The 12,800-nt window shown below is 41.6% G+C and overlaps 1 protein-coding gene and 1 non-coding gene across 3 annotated transcripts in view; both read left to right on the top strand.

Annotated features, from left to right (window-relative positions):
• The window catches only part of TXLNG (taxilin gamma), a 48,831-nt gene that overhangs the window by 32,651 nt on the left and 3,380 nt on the right, over nucleotides 1-12,800 (top strand). For both annotated transcript variants that reach the window (XM_037157453.2, XM_037157455.2), the window contains exons 6-9: nucleotides 1,734-1,853; nucleotides 3,528-3,602; nucleotides 9,705-9,797; nucleotides 11,660-11,755. In XM_037157453.2, coding sequence (XP_037013348.2) covers nucleotides 1,734-1,853; nucleotides 3,528-3,602; nucleotides 9,705-9,797; nucleotides 11,660-11,755 — 384 coding nt within the window. The remainder of the gene's footprint in view (nucleotides 1-1,733; nucleotides 1,854-3,527; nucleotides 3,603-9,704; nucleotides 9,798-11,659; nucleotides 11,756-12,800) is intronic.
• Nucleotides 2,947-3,077, top strand: LOC119058405 (small nucleolar RNA SNORA38). The gene has a single exon (XR_005084249.2). It is a non-coding gene; the product is annotated as a small nucleolar RNA SNORA38 (small nucleolar RNA).

Raw genomic sequence — 12,800 nt, 5'->3', positions numbered from 1 at the left:
CATAACGTCCATAGAATTAGAAAGTTTACTGGAACGGTCCATCACTGCTGATCTTGGTTATTGGCTTCTAACTAGGACTTTTATTTACAAAGGTAGTTGGGAAGTGCAGAGGTAGTATCTATATTAAGAGTAAATAGATGATAACCTGCTTTGTAAGGTTCCTCACTTTTAGAGGTCGAATGGACAGTGTTAGAGGTGTTAGGGTTTTTAAGTGATGCATCCCCTGACTTTTAAGTCAGTAAAATGTTTTGCTTTTATCTGTGTTGTATTCCTTACACAAATATAATAGATTTAAATGAGTGATTAAAAAGTACCCCCCCCCCAAAAAAGACTGGCATCATTTGTGGGTTACTTTATCCAGTTTCCAAGGCAAACCTTAGATTATATTAATTTAGAGTTTTACATATAGCTCTTCAAAAACTTAGTTTTAAAATGGTTTTATTTTTATCAGTCATTTACCTTTTGCTTTTTTTTTTAAAAAAAAAGGAGAATTGCTGATTTTTTAAAAAGTAGAAAATACATCAGCTGGCTTTAGCTGATGAAACCACGATTTCAGCTATATTTCCATCACCTTCCCCTGGGTTATTTTAAAGCAAATCCAAGGTGTCATATTATTCCATTCATAGATATTTGAGGATAAACCTAAAAAAGATAAAGATTTTGCTTCCTTTTTAAGCATACCCACAATACTATTTTCACACCTAAAACTTAACAATAATTATTTAATGTTCTCTCCCCTTTAAAAAAAATCTGTTTGGATCAAGACCCAAATAAAATCCATCATTTTCACGGGTTGCCATGTCTCAAGTCTCTAACATTAAGATATACTTTTCTCTCTTTATTCTTAAAGTGTGTTTATTGAAGAAACTTTTTTTTTGTCCCAGAGGATAAATTTTCCACTGGATTATAAAGCCCTCAATTTCTTACAATTATTCTTTTAGTTTTGTTGTTTAGTATAACAATCTGCCACATCACAGATGTAGAAAATTTTAAAATTATATGTTTAAATCACATTACTTCTGTCTTATTTATTTTGAGTATTATCAAATGTTCTTTTTTTTTTTTTTGGTCAAGAAGAGTTACTCTTTCTACATCTGAGAACAGATGTTCTAATGACTTTATTGTCATTAAAGAGTAACTCCTTAATTTTAATTCTTAGGTGGTTACTATTTCCTTTAGAAATAGTGACAGCCTTTTGCCAAATGATTACTCGTGCCTGGCCCTACACACCTTACATAGTGTAACCATTGGATTGGCTTTTACAGCTCTGCGGTGTGTGTGTGGCCAGCCCCCCATAGGTAGGGGACTGGGATTGGGGGCTTGGGATCTTCCTGCGGCCATTTCTGCCATCACAGTACACGCTTCCTTCAACTGAAAAATTTGGGAAAATTTAATGGGACAAAAAGTCTCCAGGAATTCTGTGTATGATGTTTGTGCTCCTTATCCATCTTTTTCTTGATACAGTCTGAGCCTCACCATCATCGTACGGCAGAAATAGGAAGTACAGGCATGTGGTTGCCAAAGTGCCTGATGGCCCACCTCTGAAAGGGAGGAGTATGGGGTGTTAGGAGAGGGCCCCATTCCTGAGGTTCAGGAGAGGAGGGCACTCTGTCATTAGCTCTGGTGGCATTAGTGGGGAAAGCAGGGTAAGAAGCAAGGCATTGTAACTCATGTTTCCTTGTCATTGTGCTCCATTTTCATTAAGTAATGGCAGGATTTGACTTTCCCTGCAGCATATTGATAAAGTGTTCAAACACAAGGAGCTACAACAACAGCTTGTGGACGCAAAGCTTCAGCAGACGACGCAGCTGATAAAGGAAGCTGATGAAAAACATCAGAGAGAGAGAGAATTTGTAAGTTCTATTTCTTACAAAAGGAATTATTGCCGAATTGTAACTAAAGCCCTTTAAAACATGGAAGCTTACTCCACGTGTATTTGTACCACCTGGTTCATGCCAATTTGTTTTTAGCTCTAGATTGAGAAGGGCATATGTGTGTTAAGAAAGCATTTGGCTTTTTATTTCTATTAACTTTTCGTGCAGAAGATACACTAGAGAGGTTAGACCACGTTACTGGAAAGACCTGCACATGTTTGACTTTCCTGTGCCTAGAATATTTATTTCACTTGAAGGTAATGGTCACCAAGTTCAAGAATGATGCCAGTATTTAGTAGATTAAATTTGGCAATTTAATATGAAGCTTACCAAGCATGGGTCTTTTATAATGATGTTACATTCACTTTTCAAATGCGTACCTTGAAACTAGGGGAGCTATTTGTTTACTTGCTGGTATAATTTTCTCATAAAAATTTTAACAAAATGCTCTAATGCCACTTAGCATTATTCCAGACGGGATCTCAGATTGTATTGCCTGTCTGTAATTGTGAATACAGTGGAATCTCATGGGGTGGGTATGTATATTTAACACATGGACATTCAACTATATGTGCTTAACCAAAATAAATAATGAAAACGAGAAGTGGTTTGGATAATGAGGACTGTTCCGTCCAGCTATCCCTGAAGTAGCGTAGGCCCCAAGGCAGGCCTGGTGTGAAGACTCGTTCTTGAGTGGCCTGTGTGATATGCACGTGCCTTGCTGAGCTTGCATGTAGGGTTCGGACAGACAAGTGTGCACACGGTCCTGCTGTGTGAACTGACGGTGCTTTCCTGTGCATAACTGAAGACATGGGTATCGTTTTCCGAGTCAGAATGTAAATTTCACGTATGCACACACATGCACACAGTGCACGTTTACACTTTCTGGTTGGTTTAAGGACTTTTCAAGGCTTATTTGGACTGTGTGACATTTTACTTCAGGGACTGAATTTCGCAGCTGCCTATTACGCAACTTTGCTATATAATCTTCTTGAAAGCCCAAGTACATAAATTAAAGCTCCCATCTCCCTCTCCCCTGCTTTTTAAAAAGTGATCAGAAACCAGGTCTCTATCCTCCTACGAAGGCGTGTCCTTGGTTCCCTGTCTTTGGACATGTAAGAATTGGAGGCAAAGAAATGTGGACTTGGAGAAGTCTGGGGCCAGCTTGCTCCCCGCAGGCTCAAGATCAACCATCCCACACAGAGGGGGAAAAAAAAAGAAACCAGGTCTCGGATTTCATTGCTTTGCTTCACGCCCTTTCACCCTACCTCATCTTGCCTCTGTGGAGCAGAGGGGTTTGCTAAAGCACCCAGATGATGTCAAGGTTCCTAGCTATGTTTTCTCCTAATAATATACTTCTCAGTATTTTCACCTAAAATACAACAATTCAACCCTGAGTTTTGTAAACCTACTATTAGGCCTCCACAGTACTTTTTCTGAGCGCTGATATTATTCCTGCATTCCTAAGTGTTCATAAATGGGAGAGATCATAGATATTGGTAACTGGCATTCGATGTAACATTTCACCTATAGACTCGGGGTTCTCGATAAAATAATGAGTGGAAGAATTAGGCCTAACCAGTGGGTCGTTTGACATGGTAGTCATATTTATAATTACTATTAGTATTTTGCCAGAATGTTTCTGTTTTCTAGTTGTTAAAAGAAGCAACAGAATCGAGGCACAAATACGAACAAATGAAACAGCAAGAAGTACAACTAAAACAGCAGGTAACTTGACGGCAGGGGACAGTAGAATTTGTAAGAAAAATCTGTGGTTCATTTGATATGCACCTTGATTCTCCTAAGATGCTTTTGCCTGTTCCTGCCCAGAAATGAGAGTAGATCTCGTGTCCCTTTTGGAGTTCTCCTCTTCGTGTAGGGTGACCAATTCATCTCCATTTCCCCAGGACTTTCCTGCTTTTAGCACTCAAAGTGCTGTGTCCCAGAAAACACTTAGGTCTCCGGCAGACTGGGACTATTGGTGACACCATCTGCAGTGTCCCCTTTCCAATATTCCAGGTATTTTCTCTCTTTCTCAGTCTGTTCCCATGTGTGTCCATCAGCTAATTTCTAACTGCAGAAAAACTGATAAATCTTCAGGTTTTATTTCTTTTGTATTCAGTAGAACCACATGAAGTTGCTGATACGTGACTTCTTCATGTACAAAATGGCCATTTCATAGGTTAACCTAAAATCTTTGGAAATTTGTACTCTGAGAACATAATCTACTGTAAAAACTTCCTGTTGGAACCATACAGTCCCACTCCCAGGTAGAGCTGAGGGGTGGTGTTTTTAATTGGGGCCCTCCCTGCTTTTCTCTCCTGTTTTTGTAGTCTGCGATAAGGTATTTTTGACTGTAGTCGCAGTCAAATACATTGCATCCCTGGAACTTGCTCACAATAAAGTTTGTGCCCTTGGCCATCTCCCCGATTTCCCTGCCCCTCACCTCCGGCCGCCAGCATTTTACCCTGTTTCTATGAGCTCGACTTTTTACATTTCGTGTACACGTAAGTGAGATCATACAGTATTCTCTTGCTCTGACTTAGTTAGCATATGCCCTAAAGGTACATCCATGCTGTCTCAAATGGAAGATTTTCTGCTATAGCTAATATTCCATTGTATATACACCGCGTTTCTTTGTTATTGTTGTTCAAGTACAGTTGTCTCCATTTTCCCACTGCCACTCCCCAACAACCTCAGCCATCCCCACCTCCCACCCTCAATCCTAGTCCCCTTTGGTTTTGTCCATGTGTCCTTTATACATGTTGCTTGACAACCTTTTCCCTTCCCCTCCCCCATTATCCCCTCCCCTCTCCCTTCTGGTCGTTGTCAGTTTGTTCTTTATTTCAATGTCTCTGGTTCTGTTTTGCTTGCTTGTTTGTTTTGTTGATTAGGTTTCACTTATAGGCGAGATCATATGGTATTTGTCTTTCACCACCTGGCTTATTTTACTTAGCATAATGCTTTCCAGTTCCATCCATGCTGTCACAAAGGGTAGGAGCTCCTTCTTTCTCTCTGCTGCATAGAATTCCATTGTGTAAATGTACCATAGTTTTTGATCCACTCATTTACTGATGGGCACCTAGGTTGCTTCCAGTACTTGGCTATTGTAAATTGTGTTGCTATGAACATGGGGGTGCATGGGTTCTTTTGGATTGGTGTTTCAGGGTTCTTAGGGTATAATCCCAGTAGTGGAGTTGCTAGGTCGAATGGCAGTTCCATCTTTAGTTTTTTTAGGAAACTTCATACTGTCTTTGGCGGTGTCTGCACCAGTCTGCATTCCCACCAACAGTGCACTAGGATCCCTTCTTCTCCACAGCCTCTCCAACACTTGCTCTTTGTTACTTTGTTTACGATGGCCATTCTGACCTGTGCGAGGTGGTATCTCATTGTGGTTTTAACTTGCATCTCTCTGATAGCTAGCGATATTGAGCATCTTTTCATATGTCTCTGGGCCATCTGTATGTCCTCCTTGGAGAAGTGTCTGTTCAGGTCCTTTGCCCTTTTTTTAATTGGGTTGTTTGTCTTCCTGTTGTGGAGCAGTGTGAGTTCTTTATGTTTTTGGAGATTAAACCCTTGTCCGAGGTGTCATTGGCAAATATATTTTCCCATACAGTTGGTTCCCTTTTCATTTTAGAAATTCTCTTTTCTTACATACATTTCTTACTGCTTTAGAATTTGGGAATATGTTCTTGATCTTTATTTTCAGTTTCCAAGCATGTGGCTACCTGCAGTCTCCACTTGGGGGAAGCACTGATCTTTTCGGTGGGCGCAGAGGATATGAAACCAGGCCGTGCAGCTTTTCCTTATGGTTCCAATTGTGGGTTTTTGCTTTTGTTGCTTGTGCTTTTGGGTGTCATATCCAAAAAATCATTAGGAAGACCACTTTCAGGGAGCTTTTTACCTGTGTTCTTCTAGGAGTTTTATAGCTGCAGTTCTTATATTTATGTCCTTAATCCATTTCAAGTTAATTTTTGTGAGTGGTGTAAGACAGGGGTCCAGTTTCATTTTTTCACATGTGAATATTCATTTTCCCCAGCGCCATTTATTGAAGAAATGGCCCTTTCCCCATTGAGTATTCTTGCCCCCTTGTCACATATTAGTTGACCATATGTGTGTAGGCTTATTTCTTAGTTCTCAGTTCTGTTCCATTGATCAATGTCTGTGGTTTTACACCAGTACCATACTGTTCTGCGTACTTTAGCTTTGTGGTATAGTTTGAAATCAGAGAGCATAGAGCCCCTAGCTTTGTTCTTTCTCCAGATTTCTTCGTCTGTTTGGGTTCTTCTGTGGTTCCATACAGATTTTAGGTTTTTTCAATTTCTGTGAAAAATGTGATTGGAATTCTGATAGGGATTGCACTGACTGGCATTAGGTAGCATGGACATTGTAACAACATTAACTCTTCTGATACATGAACATAGCTTACTACTTATTTTTGTCTTACTTGATTTCTGTTGTTATTGTCTTACAAGTGTTCAGTGTAGAGAACCTTTTTTTCCTTTGGTCAAATTATTCCTAAGTATTTTATGATTTTGGAAGCTATTATAAACAGGATCGTGTTCTCTATTTTTCAGATATTTTGTTCCAATATAGAAATCACTGATTTCTTACATTGATTTTGTGTTTTTGTATCTTTACTGAATTTGTTTTAACAGTGCTTTGGGTGGAGTCTTCACATTTTTGTACATGAGATCATTTGATCAGCACAGATGATTTGGATGCCTTTTATTTCTTTTTCTTATCTCATTGCTCTAAATAGGAATTCTGGTCATGCATGGAATACAAGTCATGAGAGTGGGTACTCTTTTGATCTTAAAGGGAAAGCTTTCAGCCTTTTACTATTGAGTGTGATGTTAGCTGTGGGTTTTTCATATATGGCCTTTATTCTCTTGAAGAATGTTCCTTGTGTACTCAATTTGCTGAGAGTTTTTATTATGAATGGATGTTGAATTTTGTCAAATGCTGTTTCTGTATCCATTGAGGTGATCATATGATTTCTGTCTTTCATTCTCTTGTGGTAATCACATTTACTGATTTGTATATGTTGAACCATTTTTGCATCCCGGGGATAAATCCTATTTGATCATGAGCTCTATGATCCTTTTGGTGTGTGATGTTTTTGATGTGTTATTGAATTCTGTTTGCTAGTGCTTTGTTGAGAATTTTTGCATCTGTGTTCATTAGGGATGTTGGTCTATAATTTTGTTGTAGTGTACTTATCTGGCTTTGGTATCAGGGTGATGTTGGCCCTGTAAAGTGACTTTGAGAGGAAACGGCATTGTCATTTCAGTGTCTGGGAGAATTCACCTGGGCAGCTGTCTGGACCTGGGCCTTTGTTTGTTGCATCCCTACTTCCCCATCCAGGCCCCGTAGGCGCCCTAACGCGCTGTGTCCGTGGTTGCCTTTGTGGCGTGAGGTTAGCAGATGCTGCCTCCCTCTCAGAGAAGAGGGACAGGAGAGTTTCCATGTCTATGAACAGGCGAAATTAGACATTTGTACCTGTAAGTCACCCTGTTTTCAGTTAATAAGATTACATTCTGTTGAAAAAAGTATTACTCATTTAAAAAATTCATTATATAATTAGTTTCCTTAATGTAAAGACTCTAATTTAGTTCAAAAATGTACTGATACATTGAGATTGGCCTGGATTTTAATGAGCACCTCTTTGGAGTGGTATTTGTCTTTGAGTACTTTTTATAATGTGGTGATACTCATTTCCTAAAAAGCTAGTATAACTCAGTGAAAATTTAAGAAGTTTTTTTGAACTTTCCACCATAAGTTACAGGCATGCTGGAACGCTTCTTGGAAATTTGAACCTTATTAACCTGTAAATTACTTGTCCATTGTAAATTGAGAAGAGAATCAGTGTGGAAAAGGTATAAAAAGTTCATATGTTGCTTCAGAAGATGGAAGCTGGACTTTACCGTGGGTGGCACTGCTCTCTCTCCAGGGCCGGGCGCCAGAGGGTCCATCTCCCACACTCCCAGGCAGCTCTGAGTGTCGTACTGTTAATCAGTGCAACTTCTGTTGTCTGATCTGCGTCACCCTGGGTCATGTTATTTGATCATTAGTTGGCTTCCTTTGCTGTCACCTCTTCCTTTGCCTACTTCCTGAATGTGGCTGTCATTCCCAGGAGTTGGTCACCTTCTGCACTCTTACCATGTCAGTTTCCAGCCTTTGCTGACAGTTTCGTCATCTTGGTGTGTCTGAAGCCACTGTTGGTGACCCAGCCACATAAGCCCAGGACTCATGGCAGTCGCCACTGACTGGCTGGCTACCCAGTGTGGGCCGGCCCTGACCTCGCAGATGGGGCTGTCTACCTAGATGTGCCATCTTCAGTAAAAACTGGCCATGCCCAAACTGTCCTAACTTGCAACCTCCCTCAGGCCCTCAAGCACCAGAACTCCCTCACTGGGCCTGAGCACCGCTGCTGTTCCCCGCTTCAGGCCAGCTGCCTCAGGGGCACGGTCAGTGTGGGCCCCTCCACAGGCCGCTCACAGATCCTCTGCGTTCTTTGTAGTTTGCCCCTAAGTTTCCATTCCTCCTCACCCTCACTTTTCCGCGGGCCTGCTTTGGCTATCTTCTCCTGTCTTTGTCTAGCTTCTCACTGGTGACATTGCTTTTAGTCAGCTTCTCCCTCCTACATATGGCAGAGCTTGCTTCTCACTGCTCCGCATATGGCCCACCCCATGTGATAATGGTGGGCTGGTTCTGTCATGTCACATCCTCCCTCCTCCCCATCCCGTTCACGTGGTTGTTTGATGTTCCTCATGCAGCACTGTTGAAAGTGGAAAGGCGTCACTTACGCTATTTCTTGGCCTGTGATGATATTTTATTTTTTATTTTTTTGTCCTCCCCCCCCCCCCCCGTGATGATCTTTTATTCTCTTGCTTTTCTTACGTGTATTGTGTGATCTTGAGCAAAACACTATTCCTTTGGGCCTTTTTCCTTATCCTGAAAATAATGTAATTACATTAGATGGGATTTCAAGAATTTCCTCTGGTCTAAAGGAATCCAGCCTACCCTTGAGGCCTAGGTCAGGCTTCGCCCACATGAAACTTTCCCAACTATTGTGTTCTGACCCCTACTGTGTGCCCCCTTCTCTGAATTTCTAGGCGGGGAGAAAAAGGTGTCTGCATGTTTGATATTCTGCTTGGCTTGTTGGTTAGCATTACTTTACCAAATAGAATAAAAAATTCCTTGAGGGTAGGAGTTAAGAGAAAAATCAGTGTTTTTGCCTTTTACCTTTTTTTCTCTTGACTGTCCTTCCACTGAATTCTTTCTCCCTCAACTAAACCGGTTCTTTGGCTTCCGTGTTATTTTCCCTGCCTACATCAAGGAAAAAGGTACCTTTGATACCAAGCTAAGGGCTATGCAGGTGGTATCGTAAAAGAACGATCTTTTTCCAAGGACAGTTTTTCAGATGTGTGGATGGGAAGGGAGTCCTTCGTAAGGGATTAGTTTCATGAAATTTATAGCTACACAACATCTTTCCGTTTTTATTATAATTGGGGGGATGAAGCTAGTAAATATTTTTACATTCTAAACATTACATCTAAAAATATGGTTAGGTCAGCAGATTTCCAAAGTTTTATTGCATTTCAGCGAATTAGTAGAACTTAAGCCACCTATGCCTGGTGTCCAGGGGTGTGCATTTGTTCTCTTTCCTATGTAAAATGGTTTATTCACATCTAATTGTGGCATTTGCTCTTATTCCTGTCACTTATATAACAAGTAACATTTACCCATAATGTGTTCGTTTTGAAAGTCTTTGGGATTATACATCGTTCACCTGCAACTCACAGTATTTCATACTTTTTTCTGTAGCTTTCTCTTTATATGGATAAGTTTGAGGAATTCCAGACTACGATGGCAAAAAGCAATGAACTGTTTACAACCTTCCGGCAGGAAATGGAAAAGGTAATTGCATACTTTTAGAGTATTATTTAAAAGGGAATTCGTATAAGAAGCTATTTTAAGCACGGTCTCTACGCTGTGACAGTACTGTCTTAATTTCACCCTTTCTGCTCCTCCAGTGGCGCTGTGTTCGGTCACTTTGCCTGCAGCGTACCCAAGGCTGCTGTTCCCTGTGCTCTTACAATTGTCTTTATCGAAGTAAAGTCTCCTATGAAATAGTTTTTTGTTAGAAATAAAGGGGTTTCTTGTGTGTGTGTCATTTTGTTCACTTGAGGTCTTTCCAGCCCACCTCCCCTTCACGTGGCTCCGTGTTGTTGGCTATTAAATTTTTAAAGACATCCAAGCCCAGAGCAGTAATTTCATATTTTGGTTCATTAATATGTATATACTGCTGTTTCTGCCATTTCTTTCTCTGTTAACTGTACTCCCACTGAATTCTGTTTGCCTTGACGAAACCAATTCTTTGGGTTCTGTTTCATTTTCCTGCCTATGTCAAGGAAAGGTTTCCTTGATATCAAGCTGGGAACCAAAATATACCCATTTTTCCACCCGTCCATCCAGCCCTGCATCTGTTCATCCTTAGCTTCCTTGGCATATTCCCTGTAAAGTTGGGGCTTTTAAAAATAATGGTGGTGAGAGGGGAAGCAGTATAACTGGGCCTGGCACCTTGTAAGTGTTTAGTAGGTGTTAGTCATGGCTTACTAGATCTTACTTGGTGTTTGGGAGTGCGTGCGCTGGATTCATGTCGCTGTTGCATCATAGAACGTGTGACTGTGGATGAGTTATTTAACCTTTCTGTCCCTTCCTCATTAAAAATAACCAAAATAACTCCTCTTCATAAAGAAGAGTAGTTTAGGCAGTGCTGAGCCATGTTTCATGCTCAAATTACCACCTTCGGATATTTTTAGACCCAGTAATCTGGAGAATTCAGTGAGCATCAGATTAGTTCCGCCTGCCGGTCATTTCAGCTGCGCTTCAGTCCGGGGGAGCCTTGGCAGTGCCCTATCCTGGCTCCCCTGCATGCGTGCTGCTGAGGCTGAAGAGGTTAAGATGGGGATCCTTCTGGAAAATGCTCCACATTGGAGGCTAGACATTTCTGTCACATAACATTCAACCCAGATCTTCCACACCCTCTGTCCCACTTGGCCTTGTGGTAGTTTCAGGGGATCAGAGCTGGGGCACAGTCAACACTGCGTAAGGGGCTCTTAAAAACGGGGCTCATTGACGGGCAGAGATACATCTCATGGTGAATTGCTGAAAACTGGATCTTGTAAGCATAGGTTTAAGAACACTGCTTTTATTTTTGGACTTATTTATTATTAGCAAAATCTGAAGTCATGAGGATGACCAAAGCTAAGGATTAACTACTTTTATCTTTTTCTTGGTTACTGCAGTCTTTCTAAATTAGGCTGCCTATAGTTCTGAAACTGATGTGGCCTCAGAGATTGTGGTAGAGCATCAATTCTTAATCTTTTGTTTGGGGAGCTGTCCCTCCCAAGATCAGATGAATTAAATTCAGACATAAAACTCACGAACATGGCCATGTTTGGGTGCAGCTTGGAGAGGAGGCTCGCTTCTCTTGTTCTCCCCAGCTATAATGGAAGATGCACTCCATCTTAACTGAGTTCCGTGCAGTGTCTGACAGCTTCTTCCATGGCCGCTACCTCAGAAATCGAGGTCAGTTCTTCTCACAACACGAAACCCTTGCTTTGGTTCCTAGGAGCTTCGGAGATAAGCTCTGCTATCAGCAGACAGGCCCAGCTGTCAGATGGGCCAGGCAGGTGCAGCAATGGGGGTGGGGAGGGACAGTGTGTAGACAAGAAACGGAACATTGAGTTTAAATTTGCAATTGTGTTCATTCACAGATGACCAAGAAAATTAAAAAACTGGAAAAAGAAACCATAGTATGGCGTACCAAATGGGAAAACAATAACAAAGCACTTCTACAAATGGCTGAAGAGGTAAGGTGGTTTCCTGTGACTAGGGTGTGTTCTTAGTCCTGGGGACTCGTGAAGTTGAAGTACCTAGCAGGTCAGGGGTTATGGGTTGTGACAGTAGTGCTCTGGTCGACTCCAGCCCGAGCCAGGGACCCGGGGGCGTTGCTGAGCAGAACCTGTGGCGGCTCTCCTAGCAGTAAGCCGTTGTAGGCGTAGGGTAGAGCCCCCGTGAATTAGCTCAGGCCTGTGATGCACACAGCTGTAAAGCATCTAGATTTTGCTCGTGTCTAGTGGTGGTTTCTCAAACTTGAGCTTTTACCAAACTCCACCTGTCCATTCAGACAGAACTGTACTGCTAGGTTGACTCCAAGTTTGATTCACTAGGTCCTGGGGTGGGGTCAGAAAACCTGCCTTTCTTGTTGGTGCTGATGCTGTGGGTCCAGGGCCCCCACCTTGAGAAGCATTGGTCAGCTTTCCCAGTAAGAGCACAGACCAACAACTCGGGTGCCTTTACTTCCTGCTTTAACTTAGTCTTTTCAAAAAGGTAGTGGTTTTTTTTTTTTTTCTTAAGATTGTATTTATTTTTAGAGGGGGCGGAAAAACAGAGAAAAAGAGGGAAACATCAATGTGTGGTTGCCTCGTGCACCTGAAACCGGAGACCTGGCCTGCAACCCAGGCATGTGCCTTGACTGGGAATCGAACCACGGCCCTTTGGTTTATAGGCTGGCACTCAGTCCACTGAGCCAGCCATACCAGTCAGGGCAAAAAAAAAAAAAAAAAAGGAAAAAGGGAGTCTTCTAAAGCTGAAATGTGTTGTTTACAAACAGATTTCCCACCTTTGATCTTCTCATCTGAAAATTGGTAGAAGAGAAACCTAGGCAAAAATCAGTCCTTACCTGTTTTCAATTAGGCCCTGTAGTAGAATATGTGATGAGTATCTTGAATATCCCAAAGGTGTATTTTAGTTGTTTTTAAGAAACATGACAAGCCCTGGCTGGTGTAGCTCAGTGGATTGAGCACGGGCCTGCGAACCAGACAATTGCGGTTCGATTCCCAGTCAGGGCACATG

This window comes from Artibeus jamaicensis, unplaced genomic scaffold, assembly GCF_021234435.1.
Source record: "Artibeus jamaicensis isolate MK-2021 breed Jamaican fruit bat unplaced genomic scaffold, CSHL_Jam_final scaffold_1283, whole genome shotgun sequence".
Classification (NCBI taxonomy): Eukaryota; Metazoa; Chordata; class Mammalia; order Chiroptera; family Phyllostomidae; genus Artibeus; species Artibeus jamaicensis.
Note: the sequence above shows the minus strand (reverse complement) of the source record. Positions and strands in the feature narration are given on the sequence as shown.